The 20,168-nt window shown below is 50.3% G+C and overlaps 1 protein-coding gene across 1 annotated transcript; it reads right to left on the bottom strand.

The window, feature by feature from the left end:
* Positions 1-59: 59 nt before the first annotated feature.
* PRPF8 (pre-mRNA processing factor 8) lies at positions 60-18,336 on the bottom strand. Its single transcript, XM_005525797.3, has 43 exons — positions 18,256-18,336; positions 18,016-18,125; positions 17,774-17,942; positions 16,899-17,063; positions 16,588-16,806; positions 15,672-15,884; positions 15,423-15,548; positions 15,241-15,346; positions 14,567-14,757; positions 14,276-14,395; positions 14,009-14,198; positions 13,715-13,834; positions 13,273-13,407; positions 13,033-13,162; positions 12,512-12,708; positions 12,199-12,405; positions 11,946-12,109; positions 11,522-11,648; positions 11,216-11,408; positions 10,672-10,859; positions 10,215-10,453; positions 9,562-9,708; positions 9,144-9,354; positions 8,940-9,056; positions 8,607-8,854; positions 8,243-8,422; positions 7,865-8,000; positions 7,109-7,278; positions 6,693-6,822; positions 6,388-6,534; positions 6,043-6,203; positions 5,320-5,511; positions 4,495-4,732; positions 4,129-4,257; positions 3,439-3,552; positions 3,152-3,325; positions 2,723-2,916; positions 2,194-2,433; positions 1,966-2,107; positions 1,623-1,763; positions 1,244-1,383; positions 890-1,092; positions 60-354 (listed from the first exon to the last, which is right to left on the bottom strand). The coding sequence occupies exons 2-43, from the start codon at positions 18,113-18,115 to the stop codon at positions 200-202; spliced, it is 7,008 nt and encodes a 2,335-aa protein (XP_005525854.1). The 5' UTR covers positions 18,116-18,125; positions 18,256-18,336; the 3' UTR covers positions 60-199.
* Positions 18,337-20,168: the final 1,832 nt, after the last annotated feature.

Raw genomic sequence — 20,168 nt, 5'->3', positions numbered from 1 at the left:
GCCCGGCCCGGCCCGCCCCGTCCGGGGCCGCCCCCGAGGCGGGACCGCACCGCCCGCACTCCCGGTCGTACAAAATTTATTGAGATTTGAAGTGGGGCAAACACAGCAACGCGCGGGGTGAAAGGGGGCGAGCGGGGGACAGTGGGGCACACGAACACGCTGTTGAATATCAACAGTACTAAGAGGGGCGCGGGAAGGATTAGGCGTAGAGATCCTCGCGGTCGGCAGAGTAAACCTCCCCCTCCTGCAGCAGCGCGAAGTTGAGGAAGTGAGAGGGGCGATGGACCTCGTGGTAAAACTCCTTGGGGTTGGCGAGCTGCAGCTCGTACTTCATGTTGGGGTCGTGGCGGACACCTGGAAAAGTGGGAGCGTCATGCACCTGAACAGCCCTTCTGCCTCCTCCATCCATCGGGAGCCTAACAAAGCCCTCTACCCTTCTATAGCCATTTCCATGCCAGGAGAGAGTTCTAAACCCACAGAATCATCCCTCTTTGTGTTCCTCCCCTCAAGAGATTTATAGTCCTTTTATGCTAGTCAAGTGTTCTGTCACTCTCATTTCCTGGCCCCTTCTCCAGCTGCCCGTGGTGTTCACGATACCAGGACCTTCCTACTGGGAACAGCTTCTCTCTTGCATTTTCCATTATCTCTTCTGCCTGACAGGGATTAATTATTCAGTGGTGATAGACCATGCACTACAATCCAGACAGACATGGGAATCTATTTTTCCTCTCTAGCCACCAAAAAAATCATTGAACTGACATCCCAGTGCTGGTACTAAGAAAAGTTCAGGGTACAAGTGCTGGTATCACTGCCCACCACTCTGAGGAAGCTATTCCCTCCTCCCCAAGCTCCTCACACCACCTCTTTTTCCCTCCCCAGGCCAGCTCACCCATGAAGTTGTAGTTCCAGGAGCCCTGAGCTGGGACCATGAAGAAGCCGAGGAAGCGGTCGGACAGGAGCATCTGCACCCTCTCGTAGTGGGAGGGGAGGTAACCCTTGGGATTGTTCCCTTTGTCCGTGTTCTGCCGGCCCCACTCGTACCCGCTCGGGGTCAGTTTGTAGGCTGTCAGCGTGCAGGAGCCAGGGGTGAAACTAAAAAAGGAGACATGAGGCAAGTCAGACTCACCTGGGGCACAGGAGGAATGAGCCAACACTCCCTTTCTGCCAATTTTATTTTGAGTTCCCCAGCTCTGCAGCAACACCCCCCCCTCAGAGGGGCACTGGAAGCCTCCCTGCCCCTCACCTGCAGGTGATGATGATGGTCTTCTCCCCATCCCAGGAGGGGTTGTCAGCCATGACCTTGGCGTGGGTGGTGACATCCTGTGGTGAGAGCTGAGGGGACTCGTTTGGTTGGGTGTGAATCCATCCCAGAGGTTCCATTTCCTAGCAAAAAGAGAGTGGTTTAGAGAAAAATCAAAACCATTTAAAATGAGACCACTTTGAGGCCTGGCAAAAAGGATACAGAGATTACAGGCTTCCCCCTCACTTCATCTCAATCAGGTTTGCTTTCAGATTGAGCCCTTTCAATCCTACAACTACAAAACACCAAGGGAAGCTGCTCCACCACCTCAGGTCCTTTTTACTGACCTCCCATCCATCCTGGCAGCTGAACCTCAACTCACCTTGAGATACTCGTGCTGTGGCAGCTGCCCTGGCAGGTGCACGGTCTGGTGTGTCCCCCACTGGGGCACCATCACAATGCACCGGATCTCCTTCACCTGGGGGTTGTCTGGAGGGCTCACTCCATACAGGTAACCTGCAATCTAAAACACACACACACACCTGCCTTAGAAGGCTAGAAGAGATCTCTGTGTAACTGTGAGAATGGGAACTCTTTAACTCCTGAGGAGAGCAGCGGAGGGATTCACATGGACAAACCACAGCAGGTTCCCAGCCCTTCACCAGGAGCTCCCCCCTGGTGTGTTTGAGTGGGGCACAACCGTAACAAACTCCCTGCACACTCACCTGGGCCCGCAGGTCTGAGATGCAGATGAACTTCTTCAACACGTTTTTGGGAAGGATGTAGGTGTAACCTGTCTCCTTTATGTCATCTGATGAGACATAGATGTGGTTTGTCCGCAGGTGGAGGTTGGCAGCAGAAATGGCTCTGTGAGGAGGAGACTGTGATCAGAGGGGGCACAGATCCTCCCTCAGCATTCCAACCCTTTCCACCACCCCTTCCTGCCTTCCTACCTGACCCTCCACTCAGTCTTGGAGGAGAAGGTCTGTGTTTCGTAGTTGCTGGTGGTGGAGGTGATGATTTCATCCCCGTGTTTGTTCACTGTGCGGGTCTGCGTGGCCGTCAGCTGCGACTGCTCCTTGGTCTGCTTCTCGATTTCTGCAATCTGCTGCCTCTGCTGGGATGGGGCAGAGATCTCCATGCCCAGGATGATGTCTCGGATCTCTGACTGGGTCAGGGATGCAACGTTCACGCTGGAAGAGAAAATTCACCCAAGTCAGGCATTTCAAAATACATTCTGGAGCCTTCTCACCTTCAGAACACTGGGCACTATGAAAAAATTAAACCACAACTTTTTAAACAAAAGAGGGGCCATGATCACGTGATGCTCAGATCAAAGATTTGATACAGACATTTTTATCTGTCTTACCAGTCAGTTATTAATAACAATCAAATTCCCTACAGAGTTTAGAGTGCACTGACAAAGGCCCTTGGCCAAAGTCTTTATGGCAGGAAGGAAAGGCTGACAGGATTACATCTTACTTGTTCTTCTTGCCATAGTCAGCAAGGATGAGATCCTTCAGCTGCACCTCCACCTTGATCCACTCCTCATCTGTCAGGGTTGGCCAGATGTGGTGAGGCTCTGTGATGGTTGTCTTGTCTGGCTTCAGGATAACTTTGGCTCGATCATTATTCACGTGCAGCGCCCGAAGAATCAGGATCAGACGGGAGAATGCCTTGGAAGTGAAAAGAATATGGAGTTAGAAAGAAGAAAATGAAATGTACAAGGCCCTAGTACAGGATTCCTCTGCTTGAGTACATGGGAACTGCCAGGGAAATCCATCTAAAGGAAAATCCAGGCAGATTCAGAGCCAAGTGCTCCCAAACAAATCATCAGGGCTATCTGAGGCCTTGGTTCCTGCCTCATTTATCAGCAGCAAAGCAAAATGCAGGAGACACATTTGTGCTTACTGTGTAGGAAGAGATGGTTTTCAGCCAGTCATCATAGAGATTGAAGAGAACCATCTGGGGTTCAGTGGCCTTCAGGATGAGATCACCAAACTTCTCCACTTTCAGACAGGCCTGGAAGGGCAGCTGCAACTCCGAGCCTTTGATCACAATATTGGGGAAATCCAGCAAATGCACCTGGAGTTTATCAAGAAGAATTAGCTCACAGCTGCTGCAGAACATCACAGGACACAGAACTATCCTGTTATCTCCCACAGATTTTACACATCCTCAGGGAGCTGCATCCTTACCTCAAGTGGGTCCAGCATGCCCTTCCGTGTCACAATGATCTGCTTTGGCTGCTCCTCCACGGGAAGGGATCGGATCAAGGCAGCCACTTCCTCAGCAGTCTTCCACTTGGCCAGCTACAGAAGGACAGCAGGGTTAGAGAAATATCCCCCTGCTCTCCAGCGATGTCTCCATGTCTCTGGGAACCAGAGGGACGCAAACCAAATTCTAAAAATACGACTGGAATTTATAGTTTGTTCCAGATCAGTGACAAGGCCCAGCATTTCCTCCTTACTGATCACAGAGGGCAGTTCCTATTCCTGGAGCTCAGCTACTCCTGAGTGGCTTGGAAAAAACCAGCTGGCTACTCCACCTCCCTGGATTTGCCACCTGAGTTTCCTCACTGCACTGGATGTACAGCCAAGTGCAGAGTCATCTGTGTAACGAGGAGCACAGCAGTGTTCCTCAAGCTCTGCTTGATGATGTGGGGTCTTAACACCTCAGAGCCTCAAAATCCTTGCAGCAGCAACGCCTGTGTTCTTCCACTTTTATATCCCCATGATCTTGCCTTGCCTGACCACTTGCACTTTGGAGCTCCAAACTCATTAAGAGGCAGGATGATGAAGATCTTTGTGATGTTTTCTGCTCAGTGGAGTGTCCCAAGCTGTCAGAGCCCACCCCCAGTTCACACCCAAGGCACAGCCAGGCCCTACCTGTCCCAGACGCTTCTGTCCTGCCCACACAGATGTGTGGATGATCTTCAGGAAGAGCTGTCCAGTTCTGGGATTGAAGATGAAAATGGCTCCATTGATGGGTTTTGTGGTCAAATTCCCTTCAAAAGTCTGAGAAAACAAGAGAGTCACAAGTGCAGGGAGATAAATGGAGCCCACCCACACCTTTACACAAGAGCTAACTCTCTGTGCTTTGAGCAGGAGCTGTGTGGGAAATGTGAGAGCTGCTCTGTGCACACTGCAAAAATCTGGGTCCATGTCCAATGTCCCAGATTTCCATCATGCAAGGAAACCTCCACCCCATTCACCTCATTCAGTCCTTTCCCTGGGACACCCCTCTGGCCTCACCTTGTGGATGGTGACTCTGTACACGTTGGTGTCATCCACAAACCAGATGATCTGGTTGGAGAAGAGCTCCCCATAGTTCTGGGAGGACAGGTAGGGTTCTGTGGGCTCTGAGGAGTAGAGCTGCAGCCCTTTGCGGATTCGTTCCCTCAACACATACAGGGCAGGGTTTGCTTTCATGATTTTGGCCATGGCCTGCTGGATCAGAGGTTTGCTCCCAGGGAACCAGTTCCCATAAGCACTGAAGAAACAAACAGAAGTTGTTATCATTAGACCTGAAGAAGCAACAGCCCCGCTCAAGTCCTTCCATGCAGCAGCCAGGCCCCATTCCACCTGCTGAAAATACAGCTTTGTACTGCAGTGTGACATCTGTAATGGCCCTGGGAGACAGCCACCTATGGCTTTTCCCTATATCCCCTCAGTGGGAAGCCACAGCACACACATACAGCAGTCCCAGAAAAGCTGCACCTTCTCTAACAAAAACACTGAGAACTGATTTCTGGCTTTCTCCCTAATTTCCAGTGAGAAACAGCTGTCCCCACCTGTAGGGGCTTTGAAACACGGCCTTTCCTTCAGATACAACAACAGTCTGACAGAAATAGCCTAAGTAACAAATTATTAATGAACTGGGGGAACTGAGCCACTACTATTGAGCAAAACTGGGCAACTTGAGATGCCTTAACCCACTCACTGCACATCTCCAGCTTCTGCCTTCTCCCCTCAGCCTCCTGCCTGGAATACAACCCAGTCTGGAGATGCACTGAGAGAATACCCACAAACTACCAATTCCAACCCTAGAAATGAAACTACAGAAGGTGCAGCTCTCACCTATGCAAGTTGTAGGCCAGATCAATGGCAATGAGCACCCCAGTGGGAGAGGGGTAGATGCTCATGTTGTCTGTGGTGTAGTCCAGGAACTTGGCCCTGGCGTAGCGCTCGATGTCGTGGGAGTCGTAGTCGCCCCAGCGCAGCTGGATGTCAATCCAGTACTTCTGGGTGGTGGTGCTGTCCATCACATCCCTGAGGAGAAAGCAAGCCACAACAAGTTCATCTTGCACAATATTTACTGCAGTAACTGCCACCAAGCCTGGACACTGCAGCCAGCTCATATCCACGTTCCACCCTGGAAAGGGACTCCACTGTTCTCCTCACACAGCAGTGAATGCAGAGGCTGTTGAAAGGTTTAAACAAAGCAGCAGTGAGTCCACTGCTGTGCAGTCATGAGGGTCATCTCCCCCAGGGACTGTCTGGTGAGGATTCAGTGAGAACTCACTCCAGATTCTGGCCCTGGGCCAGCTCAGCTTTGTCAGGTTTCCAGAAGAACCTTCAGCCCCTCAGGGAAAGGTTCACCCAGAGGAGAGAACAGGAGCAGTGTTGGTGTTTTGCAGAAGGCAGTGCCAGGAGGCGCTGCAACCACCTGGCCAAACAAACCCTGTGCTGGACACGCTCTCCAGTGTCCTCTAGGTGCCCAAGAGACACAGAGGCTCTGGATGACAGGCTCAGCAGCTCTGCTCTGCAGGGAGACTGAGGAGAAGGAAAAGGGAAACTCACTTGGAATCTGCCAGCAAGGATGGACGTGACACATTCCACTTGTAGGAAGCAAAGAGAAGGATATCTGCACATGAGGAATTCATCTTGTAGGACTTCCTGGGATGGATTGTCTCTTTCTGCACTGTCTCAATCTCCAGAGCATCCAGCTCTTGATCAAACACCTGGGGAAAAGGCAGTCAAAGATGAGATGTGTTCAAGCAACCCAGATAAAGAATCTATCCTCAACACTGAGGCAGTCAGGAAAATTCCACTTTCCATTTCTTCCCTTTCTCTGAAAAAATTGCTGGAGGAAGACTGGTCCTGCTCCAAAAGGGCACAGAAACAAACCAAGCCCACACTGCTTACCTGACACAAATCCATGACAATGCTCTCATGGATCTTCTGCCACAAGTGAGCTCGGAAAATCTGGATGAGGGAAATCTTCAGCGTGGGGATTTTGCCATGCATGAAGATCCCTGTCAAATCCAGCTGCACCTGGAAGCCAACATACACCTGCAAAGGAAAAGCAGCTGTGAGAACACACAACAGCACAACTGAGGAAACTTAAAAAATTGAGCATCTCCTGTTAAGGAGGTTTAATACCTCTGTAAGAGATGTTGTAAGTGGAAAAGTGGTGTCTGCTCCTAGAGGGACAAACACCAGGTACTTACATTGGCTCTGTTAATGGTAGGAGACCACCAGAGAGTGAATCTTCTGTTTGGAATTTGGTTCAAACCCGATCTCTGGGCATTTGTCAGCTTCTTCCACTTCATGGACTCTTCAAAGCCACTGGCCTTCTCCCTAGAGAGTGCAGACCATCAGCTACATTAGATTCAATTGAATGAGATGTCCCTCATCTCTGATGCCATGTGTCACTTGTAACAGAGACAGGGATCAGCCACAAGCTGGGAGGGTTGTTTGATGCCAAGAAATTTCCACGGATTTGCAGGAAGTTGAGCTGTAGCTCCCTCGCAGGTGCCCTCACAACTGAACTACACAACGCTTTCAAGTGACCATTGAGAACCAGCAGAAACTCAACAGAATCAGCACAGCCTAAGCCCAGAGCCCATATCAAAGTTCCTCTTACCAGAAGAGACCCTCCCACGTGGGGAAGTAGGTGCCCTTGAAGAGCGTGTGCTCCAGGATCCCTTCCACCCCGCCCAGAGCCTGGATCATGTCCGTGCGGTAATTGTTCAGGTTCCAGAGCTTGCCATCGTGGCGCTGGTGTGTCCACCAGAACGGGTTCTGCTTCAGCACCTGGAGACAACAGCCAGCAGATCATTCACCTGCCTGCACTAACTGTAGGAACCAACACCACGCTGATGGTCAGTGAACAGGTGAAAAGCCTCATGCCCTCAGTGCTGGAGGACACAGCTCTTCTACAACACAAATTCTGTCAGCACCACTCTGCAATTCACACTGGGAGGAACCTCAGGTGATATTTTTTTCAATAATAGTTTCAGGGACTGGCCTTCTACAGAGCTATCATTAAAGGCTTTAAATAACAAATTATTCCACTGTTACTAAAATTATTTTGGAATGTTTGTTTTGGGGTAGTTATTTTTCTCTCTCCAGAACTGATTCTGTAATATGTAGTTGTGTTTATTGTGCTTTTCTCCAATATACTGCAATCTATCCAAATGATTCAAAAGGGGATAGCTACAAATTCTGAACCAAATTCATTTGGTTCTAAACAGCCTCTACCAGTCCCAACACAAGACTGTAAATTCTTTCTGCAGCAGAGAGACAGAAGTACATCTGCAATAATGCAAGGTAAAAGGACTTTGTGTGGAACAAGTATATGAAGCTCACATTCAGGTGAAGAGAAATTCCCTGTCAGTACCTGATACTGTTTGAAGTCAGTTCTGACTCTCCATCCTTTATCATAGGCAAGAGTATGCCGGTCCTTCTGGAAAAGGGTGTTAATCCGAGGAATTCCCCTGTCCCACGAGTCCTCCAGATCCTCCAGTGTCAGACGCCTGAAAAAAAATCCCCACACTTTGTCACCTCTCAATTTACAGCAATGCGTTAATGAGTAGTTCAGCTGATGAGACGACAGAAATGACACAGAGCTCAGGGCTCTGGCAGGGGACACTAAAATGCCAAATGTAGAGGTAAGGGAACAGCACTGCAGATACCACAGGGCCAGCAAGGTCTCCAAAATCCCCAAACAGCATAAAACTTCCCACTGCTGCCTGTCCTCCTACACATGGACACACACCTGTTCTGGGCTATAGCCTCCTGTCGTTTCAGGGCATACTCTGCCCACACCCTCTGAGAGTCAATGAATTCACTCTCCCATGGCTGGATGTAACGATACAGATTTGGGATCAGCTGGTCCTCCTCATGACTCATTCCCGAGCGGAAGTGAGTGATGCCAACATCTGTCTGCTTGGACCACCTGGAGCAAAGAGATAAGAATGAAGTAGGAGGAACTGGGACTTCCCTGATCACTGCCATGAGCTCCAGTAAAAACAACACAGCTCTGTACCATGGCATGGTTTAGCACTCTCAAAGTATTTTTAGGGGAAAGAGCATCTAAGAGAATACTCAAATCATGGAGGAATTAGAACAGCACAACTCACCTCAGGTCAGACTGAGGGATGAGAACATGGCCCATGGAGAGCATGCCCAGCCCCCCCAACTCCTTAGGGGTGTAGAACACCACAGGAGGAAAACGGCTGGGCATTTTGGAATTCAGGCCAATCTTGATCCGAGTCTGGATTTTATTCTCACACTTCACCAGCAAATCAAGAAGCTCCTGAGTATTTACAACAGCTTCCCGGAAATAAGTCATCAAGCCAATCAAAGCTGTGTTCCATTTATTGACAATCTAGAAAGGGAAAGGAAAGGATCAGCTCCTGGCTCATTCCCCAAGAATCTGCAGAAAGCTGTCATAGATCTCCCTCCCCCCTTACCTTAGTGAAGGTTGTGGAGCCAGAGGCCATGAGGATTTGCCTCACTCTGTTGTGAAACCTCTGCATAGACTCATCATCCACACGCAGGAAGCATTGAGCCGTGCGCTCCTTGGTGACCTAGAGAGCACAGACCCATCAGTTCCCTCCTGGGAGCCCCTCTCCAACACGTAGAAATCTCAGCCAGGGACTGCTGTCCCAGCCCACCTCGTTCTGCAGGTTCCAGACCCCGTCCTTGTGGGTGAACTCCTCGTAGCTGGTGCGGCACTTGGGCAGGATGCGGCACTCGAAGCCGCACATGTTGAACAGCAGGTTGGGGTTGTCCTTGCTGTACACGGACACGAAGCTGTTCTCCCACTGCACCGTGGTCACTGAGCGGGGCAAACGGTTCTTGATATCCCAGAACACAGCACGGCCACTGGAAAACAGGATGTGCACAGTGACACATCATAATTCACCCAAATAACAACTGGGCAAGTTCTCAGAGCTTCCCTGATTTTTCAGGATTTCAGCACAGACCCCTCATTTCTCACATCTCATCCTCAGCACCTGTCAGTCTCCAACAGTTATTTATCACTGATTTTCCCCTTTTTCCTACCACTTCTTTCCCAGCTGCAGCACTTACAGGTTCACGTCGTGCTTCATGAGGCGCATCCGAGCGTCCCGGGGCCAGCACTTCTTGTTGTTGTAGCCCACGATGTTCTCGTTGTTGGGGTCTGGGTGCTCTGTCAGGTACCGCTGGATCAGGTCTCTTGCCTCATCTGCTGTAAATCTGGAAATGCACAGAAAAGCATCTGGAATTACATGGTTGACTGATCAACACTAGTCTGGCCAGAAAGACAAGGGTTTAATTAGGAAAAGCTGTTTGTCGGCCTGTTTGAAGGTAACTATCCCATTTTTGTGTCCTCCCAATGGATGGGGGAATTTCATTACCATGGAGCAATTCAGGGTTTGGGTTATCTTTCCATGAAGAGACAGGAAAGGCTTATTTACCAGCCTCTGATTTACCAAATCCCTAACAATTAAGCATTTTTGTATTTCTGTTAGCCATTTATGTTTCTTGACATTGTTGTGTTTCTTTTTGTCCAGTGAAGCTGCAGGAAAGCAAACTGATAAAGCAAGAGGAGCCACGTGGGCATCCAGTTTTCCAGGGAAGTCTGTCAATTCAAATATTCCTGATCTTCAACAGCAAAGGGAACAAAAGCCAGGAGCAGGAGCATACTAATTCTCCCTTTCCTTTGTGTTGACCTGAGGAAAGCAGGGCCCCAGAGATCTCACCTGAAGAAGATGTGAATCCTGTCAATGTATCTGCAGAAGAGGCGAATGGGATGGGCCACCTCCGTGGCAATGTCCTGGAAGCTGAGGAAGTCATTTGGCATCTGGGGAGGCCCAGCCATCTCACTGGCCCGGTGCAGGCCCAGCACCAGGAGGTCCATCACAAGCCCATAGTACTGGACAATGAAGGAAGCAAACTGCAGCCCACGAATAATCCCATAGGAGTTTGTGTGATTCATGTCCTGAGGAGATGAAGCGGAATTGTGAGAAAACACATGCCAAAACACCAGAACCCTTTCACCTGAGCAGCTGTTCTTCAGCAGGACCCAGAAGGGTTTTTTTACTCCCTCATCACTTTTCTTTGGCAAGTCTTGTGCTCTTTCTTTGCCACAGGGTCCAAAACCTCCTCCCTCGTGGGTCCCTTTTACCACAAACCCCCTTTCCTGACAACAACCATCACCTTGTAGTTGATCACCACGTTGTTCTTGGCTGTCATGTAGTCAGCAATGTTGTGATCAACGATGAGACGCAGCAGCCTGTTGAGCAAGGTCAGGTCAATCTTCTCATACATCTTCTCAAACCGAGATTCCAGCATCACATTGCATTCCCCTTCACTTGTTTCCCAGACATCCTGCAGGTTGTTAATGCCTGAGGGAACAAACAGTGTTGTGTTATCTGACACATCAGAGCACAGAAGCAGACATCAGGCAGAGGAACTCAACCTGAGTCCTGCAATGCCTGATTTTTCAGACTCTGGATCTTCCAGTCTATCCAGAAATGGGAGGAAAACTGTAATCAACCATAAATGCTGGGCAAGTTGTCCTCCTCCACTATACACAACTGCAACTCCTACAGTACACACAGCTAGTAACCTACAAAATACATCTCTGATTGTAATTATTGACTGCGAATTGCAAGAACAAAAATTCAGCTCCCAAGGGGACTCACAGGACTCAAGTTCCCCCCAAAAATAATTCTTGCATGGAATCCAAGAGCGCACTGACCTTGGCACCACTTGTACACCAGCAGTGGGGGTGGTTCAGTGTCAGCAGGTTTGATCCAAGGAGGGAAGAGTCTTCGCTTATCGGCCTCATACCACAAGTACTGATCCAGATAAGCATCTGTGATCTTCTCCAGGGGCTCAACATCATAAACAGGGACCAAGTGGCTGTAGAGATCCATGAACTCAATTCCCACCTTAAAAAAAAAAAAAAAAGAGGGAAAAATTGAGGCTGGTAGTTGAGAGAAAACACAGTTTTTATGCCATTCAGCTTCTGAATGCAGCATAATATGGCTGAGCCTTCACCCACCTCCTTGAAGGCTCTCTGAGTCAACAGATGTCGCTTGATTCTGGACAGAGCTTCATGGGGATTATCATAAGCTTGCTCAATTAAGCCCAGCTCCTCTCTCTGTGACTGATTCAGTCGTGATTTCACACTGAAAACAAGGGAGAACAGCTCAGCATCTGCACACTAACAGCCTGATGGCTGATGAATTATATTGTTCAACCTGTAAATCCTCACAATCCACAAACCCAAACTTAAAGCATGGCAGTGGTTTTGCACAAGTGAGAGTCAATAAGAATTCACAGATAAACTGGCAGTACCAAAACCAACAGCTTTACCAGCCCACCAGGGTAAATTTTACACCATCCTCCATCACAGGAATAATGGATAACAAAACAGGAACCTTTCCCAGTGCCCCTGAAGATCAAGAGCATTTCCCACTGCCTACCTGTAAGCTTCCTTCAGCCTCTCCAGGGCTAAGATCAGCAACTTGGTGTCATGCTTGTAGGACAGTGGGGGGAAGGGAATGGGAGAGAACCTCCTGCTCTCCAGCCAGTGCACTGTGGTTGTGTACACAGCAACAGCCTCTTCTGCAGTGATGTAAGGCCCATCCTGCAGAACCACACCACCAGAATTAATCAGTGAAAGCTTCCCTATGAGAACAGCATTAATCTGGGCAATTTTAGGGAGGGCAGAAGTACCTTCAGATAATTATGCTGCCGTTCCTGTTCAGCTTTCAGGTAGAGTCTGGTCAGCCTGCCCAGGTTCTTCTTACAGACGGTTTTGTCAACAGTGGCTCCCCGACGGATCCGCTCCCGGTTGTAGTGAGCTGTGTTTGTCCACCAGTCAGCTTTGGCCTTCACATACCTCAGGATCATGTTCTCAATAGGAGTTGGCAGCCCTGGCACCTGGGGAGGGACAGGAACTTGAGGGAAGCAGGAGTGGGAGTGTTCCAAGGGCAGCTCTGCTTGGGTGATGTTAGAATTGAACCCAAAGGCCAAGAGAGAGATTTACCTTCCAGGGAATATTGGCCTTCCAGCACCGCCAAGCCTCACTCAGGTGCTGCAGGATGGTTCTGGCTTTGTTCTGCTTGATCCCTTCTGGCATCATGTCCAGGATGTCATGCATCACAGCTGCCCTGAGCTCCAGGTCAAAGTGAGACTCCACACGCTGCTTCGTGACAGTCTTTGCGACACCCTTCGAGTGACGGCCTGGAAAAAGCAAAGTCCTTCAGGAATTCTGACACCACTGGGCAGTGATTCTCCTTCCTGATTCAGGAGTGCATGGAGGTGCAGGGTATCTGGAGAAATTACACTGCCAGGAGTCTGGAGTAGATGATTAAGTGGTTGTGGAGCAGGAAATCCCACTTCCATTTAGAATCTGTTCTGGGGGCACAGATCTTGAAAGAGCTCTGAACTGGTGCCTCAATGGAGCAGGGATAAAGACCACCAGTATGAACAGAAAACTGGCTGGCAAGCAAACAGCATTCATCTTTACCACACACTCCTCCCACACAGGATTTACAGGGTACTGACCTTCAAACTGCCTGGCCAGCAAATTCCCCAGCCAGCGTTCCAGCAGTGGGGTGATGCCCCTCATGAAGAACAGCCACACTCTCCAGCCTGGAGCCCAGAAACCACAGCCAGGACCTTTGCCCACAGGCCCCTAAAAGAACAAAGACATGGTAAGAGTAGGTCATTTATTGACATTCCAGAATCCCTCCCTTGTTCCTCAATTTACATGGGGTCAGTACCACGTGGAAAGGTGGAACTTACTGTGTTAAACCTGTAGTAGATGAGATGTTTCAGGTCCTTGCACATTCGAATTTGCCTCATCAGTTTGTATTTGTACCGGTACATCCCCGTGAGCTGACCCACGTGGGCAAAGATGTACTGCAGGCCATCTGCCAGCTGAGACATGGAACACAGGGATAACAATCAGCACCTCAGACATCATCTCCAGCAGCCAGGTTTATTGGACAGAGTGTTTCAGACCATACAAATCTCCTAATGCTGGCTCAGACAATGATCAATTCTTATAAACTAATATAAAAGCAGAATTTCAAACAATGCTGCATATTTTCATTGTTTCCCCTCTTCTCAGTAACACTGCAACATTCAGCCACTTTGTGCATCCCATAAAAAAATCCCATACAAAATATTCCAATTCTCCTCTCTCGACTTCCTCTCACCACATTTAAAAACCCAAAAAGCCTACCTGAAATGCATCCACATTTCCCAGTCTGTACTGGACGTGGCTGTCCACCACCAGCTTAGTCAGCCTCAGGACCTCTCGGCACAGATGGAAAGCATTCCCAAAACGGGATTTTTTTCTTTCCTGGATAAGACAAAATATTCAGAATTTATGTAACAATGTCACAGAAGAGTGAAACAACTCCAGTTTGGTCAACAACTGAGCAGCTGAGGCACTGTGGCCTCTCTTTCCTCACTGGCTACACGATGACCTTCACGTAAACTCTGCTCTTGTGTACAACAGCACATGGACTGATACCTTCGTGGTGAGGGTCTTCACAGGCTTCAGGTTGAAGTTGTAATCCAAGTGAAGGTAATTCAGGTTCTTTCTGTGGATCAGCAAGTTCAGCATGTTGTAGCCCTGGCGACACACTTGCAGGCCAACTTCCACCCAGTCCAGCTTGGTTGACTGGAAAAACTTGGTGGCCTTGAAGGAGCGGAACAGGTACCTGGAGAGAGTAGAGACCACAATCAGCTCAATCCCCTATAGAGATCAGCAGTTCCCCACTGAACAGAGCCCACTCACCTCTTCTTCTGGGCCTTGGGAGGTCTGTGTTTGAGTGCATTCAAGACATAGTATTTCAGGAGCTTCTGGTAGGAGACTCTCACCTTGACTGGCTGTCCTGCTGGGCAGTGCTCACGGTACCTACGGATAAATCACATTTCAAAGCTTCAGCTAACTCACATTCCTTAGAGGAATGTCTCCAGAAACTCTCCTAAAATCTCTAGAAACCAGACACCATAATGTCTTTATTTCATTTTCATTATAACAAGGTAATAATGTCATGATCACTACATCACCCAGGACAGAACTCACCAGTTCTTGACCAGCGGGATGTCGAGAGCTCTCCGGGTCCTGCCAGACCTCAGATTGAAGGGTCGTGGGGCCCACAGCAAGGCAATGCCATTGGCTGTGTTATCAGTGTAGAGAGGGGTATCCTTCAGGAAAGGCTCCACAAACTCTGGCAACTCAAACTCTTCATCGTCATCAGGCAGTGGTTCCTGGCTCTGAAATACAGAAGCACCGCACAAGGTGTTTCCTGGTTGCTTCAGCTCAGTTTCTGAGTTAAGCAAGTTAAAAAAAAAATCACCTCTTTGCTCTCATGGAAGAAGTGTGGATGCACTGAGCATGAGAGAAGCAAAAAGCACTCAACAAGGAAAACTGTGGCTACCAGACCCTGAGTTAGGTATTATGGAGGTAACTTCAGGGAGACATCAGCTCCATGAATACACCAAAGGCAACCAGAAAGATAAATAATCTGTCAGAAGACTCTAACAGTATTAATTAGACACTGGGAATTATTCTACAGAAACCAAAGGAGACAGCTTTGTGCAACTCCAGAAGTAGAAGACTAAAATGACAGCTGAGGCTTTTTTTGTCTAAGGGCTAGGGCCTTCTCCTGAAATATCTGTGCGCTGCTATCAGAAGCAAGATATTAAAACCCCCTATTTCCACACACAGGGTTTATCACAGTAAACCCAGTGACTCACCTTGACAGAATGTCTGTGGGAAATGGGGTTGATCAAAGGATCGAAGTAAAAAGCTGGGAGGTCAGGATCTTCTGTTTTAATGAAAACGACGTTTGGAGTATGATACCTGCAACAAAAAATATGCATTAGAGCCTCTGACAGCCTTTCCCTCCTCTCCTGGCTCTGGAGGCTGCTGCACTTACCAGGTGAGGTGGACATGGTGCGGCAGGTTGTTGTACAGGTACGGGAAAGCGATTTTGTACTCTGTCCTGATGGGCTGCCTGATGATGATTTTGTTGATGTCATTAAATTCATTCCAGTCTTCATCCCTTAAAGTGAGACAAGAAATTGTTATGCAGGCATTCAGGGTGAGAGAGACAAACATTTGTGACGGAAAACATCCTATCAGCCCTTTCTTAGACACTTTTCTCTCTCCTAAACCAAACACTTACTGAAGATTGATGTCTCTGACAAGGGGCTCAAACTTGGGACCTCCAGGAATGGCCATGTTCAGTGCCTTGGAGGTGAAGAACGCTTTCAGGTCAAACAGGTAGAAGTAGTTGTCATCCACCAGGTCAGTGAGCAGCTGGTTGGCCAGGCGGTATAGGGTGGACATCATGGGCAGGGTGAACTGCCAGCGCTGGTACGTGGAGCCATTGACATACCTGGGAAAGCAGAGCGTGGACACTCCAGACACAGCCACAGCACAACCAAAGCACCAGAAAAACCAAACACCTTTTGTCACCCATCGTTCATCAAGGACAGGTAACACGCAGGTATCTCTAGCCTTAAAAAAAAGGCTGCAGCACTGTTAAAACCACTCTGGACTCCTCCTGCCCAGAAAATGCTGGCTGCTCCAGCTCCTCTCCTCCTCTGTGTCCAAACCGACACAGAACATCTGTGCACATTTAGCAAGTATCAGTTTCAAATTCCAGCTAGACAATGCAGGCTGTCAGCTTGACAGCATGGTCAGAAACATCACTTTTAGCAGGTAAGTGGGTAACAGGCCTCCTGGACGGAGGATGGATGCTGAATCATAGAATCCCAGAATGGTTTGGGTTGGAAGGAACCTTAAAGCCCATCTTGTTCCAACCCTTCCACCTTCCACTATCACAGGTTGCTCAGAGCCCCATTCAACATTGCTTTGATCACTTCCAGGGACAGGGCAGCTTCTCTGAGCAACCTGCAAGCAAAAGATGCAGTTTTCCAACACTCAGGTTTTCCCTCCCACACTTGATGGAAGGTTTTTCTCTCCCCACCAACATCACACAAAGGTTACACACTGCTCTGTACAGGTATTCACAAACAATATCATGCGTTGTTTGTTTTTCCCCTCTCCCAGTGAATTGTGCTACTACAGCCACGTACTTCCTGTTGTCCTTCAGAGGCTGGTGGTCATAGAACCAGTCCAGCACAGGGGCATCCTCCTCTGGATCCAGCTCCAGCTGAATGGCTTCCAGGGGCTCCACATCCAGGATGTTATCAGCATAATCCAGAGGGGGCTCTTCATCATCAAACGGGGGGAATCTCATCCTCTTGAAGTGACGCCTATCCCTTTTCTCTCGCCTCATCATAATCCACATGGAGCTGCAGGAAAGCAGGGAAAGGTTAAAATCAGAAGGATTTTATGGTGGATACAAAAAGGTTTGCTCCACCTGAATGAAGCAGAAGGCACCTACCCCCACTGGGCAATGTAGACAGGCTCGATGACCCAGGGGATCTCATTGACAAAGGAGATGGCGCCAGTGATGTGGTACAGGACGGGAACGTCTCGGATCTGCTCCCAGGGCATGGGCATGTTCTCCAGGAGCTTCAGCACAGCATGGGGCATGTACTTCAGAGCACTGCAAGGAAAAACACCCTGGTGTGGATCTCAAGGACAGCCAACCACCTGCCACAAGCCCAGCAACCTAGCAGTTTTCCTTCCTGCGAGCTGCTCATCCAACCCAAAAAGCAAATCCATCCTTTCCCACTCTACCTTTGTATTATCAAAAGGTTTTCTAGTGATCTGGCTTTCAAGAACGTTGCAAACAAAACCAGAAGTTTTTAAGTGAGTTTCTGGAGTTTTTATGGGTAATGGTAAGTTACTGCAGCAGACCACAATGTGCACTAAACAGCTCTCTACACCAAAACAGCAAAGAAGCACTCAGGATGCTTTTCAATCTTGCAAAATGCATTTCATACTCTCCCCAACTCCTTCTAAGACACCATGTTATGCAGAGGAATGTTTTTTCTTGTAAATTCGAAGCAACAATTCCCTTTGCTGATGCTCTTTTGCACTGATATCTCAGAGCAACAGACTGAGCTACAACTGACACTAAAGCCCTTTGGAGAAGGGGCCTTCCCCTCGATGCTGCATTATCCAGGCTGAAGTTTTTTCTCATAACTTCAAAGTAACAACTCTTGTTGCTCATCCTCCTCTGCACGGATACCCCAGGGCATCCTCACAGAGCTACAAACAGACACGAAATGCCTTTTGGAGAATGGTCTCTCAACGATTATGAGCGGCGGATGCTCTGAGCTCCCCCTCTGTCACACGCCGGGGATCCCTTACCCCAGGTAGACGCGCTTGTCGTGCCGGAACTTCCTATTGGTCATGTCGCCGTGGTCGCGGATGATTTTGCGGACATGCTCGGGGGGCATGTCCTCCTTCTGCGCGTCCACGAAGCCGAATTTCCTCTTCTCCGCATAGCGCTTGGCCTGCAGCTGCTGCCACTTGCGGGCTGCGGGGACACAGAGGCGGCGGCTCAAACCCTGTCCCCAGTGGATGATCTGGGGTGCCGGGGCCGTACCCACCTTTTTCCTGCAGCTTCTCCTCGGACATGTAGTCGGGCAGCGGCGCCAGCGGGTTGGGCACCGGGGCGCAGCCGCCGCGGTACGGGAACACGGCGGCCATGGCGACGCACCTTGCGGAGAGGGTGGAGAGTGGCTCAGAGCGAGGTACGGGACCACGACGAGGCCGCCGCCGGTCGCTTCCCCGCCACTCCCGCCCGCCCCGGGTCCACCCCGGCCCCGCCGCTCCCCGTTGTCCCTCACCGGCAGCCGCGACCCCCGCGCTCCCCCACCACAATGGCGGCCCCGCGCCGTCGCTACCGCGCCTGCGAGACCCGGATGTAGGCGGAACTCGCAGCACGGGCTGTCCAGTCAGCTTTTAGGAAGTCTGACAGACAGCAGGAATATCCTATCAGAGTGCGGAGGAGGCGGGGGCGAGACTGAGGGCGGAAAAGGGGAGGAAGTTGTGTCTGGCACACACTTCCGGTCTGGTGTCCCGCTTCCCCCGGTCCCGCCCTTCGCTGCTTCTGATTGGCGGAGAGGGGCAGTGGTGACAGCGCAGCGCCGCCTCTGATTGGACAGCGCTTGGCGCAGCTCACTCCTCGCTGCTGTAGGGGGCGCTCCGGGCCGGGTCGCCTCCCCCCCCTCCCGAAGGGTGGTAGGGGCGGGGGAGGCCCTCAGGGGGACATGTTGGACTTATTCCGGACACATCCCGGTAATGTCCCTTTTGGAGCAGCGCGGGGACATTCCCCACGGGGCCTGGACATCCCCTCAGTGGGGCTGAGCCCATCTCAGCCAGCTCCCGTGCCCCTGGCAGGCAGGGGGATGCTGCGCCTCAGTGATGCCTCACCCCCACTGCCCCCATGGCCACACGATGGCCCCTAATCCCCCAGCAGTAGCCACCCACCTCGTTGCCCCCTTCCTGCCTCTCTCCAGGAGCACAGGTGCCCCCAACACTCAGTGTTTGCCCAGCATCTGTGAAAATGTGAGGTCCAGCTCATTGTAGGTGGCTTCAATGTGTTGCTGGGGCTGCTCAACAGCCGGGCAGGCTCTTGCCTTAGGGTTTTGCCAGGGTAGGGGCTCCCATGAGGAGAAGGGTTTGTTCTAGAGGGATATTGGATGGGGCTGAGCAGGGGTGATTGGGTGGCAGGCTGGGGCGTTGCTCCCCAGCAATTTATTCCCTGATGGAGATGCTCCTTCTAGCCCTGTGGTCCCTTATATGGTGGGAATAGAGAGATCCAGTCCTTCCCAAAACATTTCAAGCCAAGGCTGTGGCACTTTCCATGGGGATGGACAAGCACAGGGCATCCCCACATCCGACCTCGGTGACCTGCAAAGCCACTGCTTATCCCACCTTAGCCCTGTGGGAAAATCACGGCGGATTAAGAGGCCCCCAAACCAGGCTCCCCTGGCCCCCCAACCCCGTGTGCTCAGGGTACAGGACATCCACGTGACAGCAGGAATGTGGGAACACAATCCAGGCCTTGAGAAACATCCTGGCTGTGGGCAGAGGCTGGAGAGCAGAGGCAGCGTTTTTAGCGGATGCAGGGGCTGTGCTGAGGGCAAGGATCAGTGGAGCAGCTCCAGGAGAATTTGGAATACATGGGTCAAACCAAAGAGAAGGCCCTTGATGACAGTTCTGCTCCAGCTGGGAGCTGTGAGGGGCACACAGGCACCTCCACACTGCTTGAGGTGACAAACCCAAACCTGGAGTAGTTGTGCCCAGCACCTGGAAGCTTCCCTGCTCTCCACAAATAGAAACATAAGCGGCTTTGGCCACGTATTGTCTCCAGCCTCACACTGCCCATGGATCACTTGTCTTTCCCTGCCCAGCAGGAATGTGTCTCCTTCCTCAAAACACGTGCCACCCTCTCTGGGCAGTGCCTTGCTCCAGCCTGTCCCCAAGCTCTTCAAACCAAGTGAGAGATTTTGTGTTAAAGCTTATTTGCCACACAAAGGAAACGTGACTGGCCATGGGGATTTCTTAACCCAGACTGGTTCACATAACTCCAAGTGGGATGATCCTGTTATATACACAGTGCTGGGCTGATGGGGAACAGCCCAGTGTGTGAGAATTGGTGAGGAAAAGGAAATGTGGAGTAGAAAAACATTTTAAAACCTTCATCTTCTTCCATAGAAAGGAGAGGGATAGGGAAAAAAAAACACAAGAAGAGAGG

Source organism: Pseudopodoces humilis, chromosome 23 (assembly GCF_049639895.1).
Source record: "Pseudopodoces humilis isolate 2021_Gansu_Grassland_sample_001 chromosome 23, ASM4963989v1, whole genome shotgun sequence".
NCBI classification, from domain to species: Eukaryota; Metazoa; Chordata; class Aves; order Passeriformes; family Paridae; genus Pseudopodoces; species Pseudopodoces humilis.
This window is presented reverse-complemented; position numbering and strand designations above follow the sequence as displayed.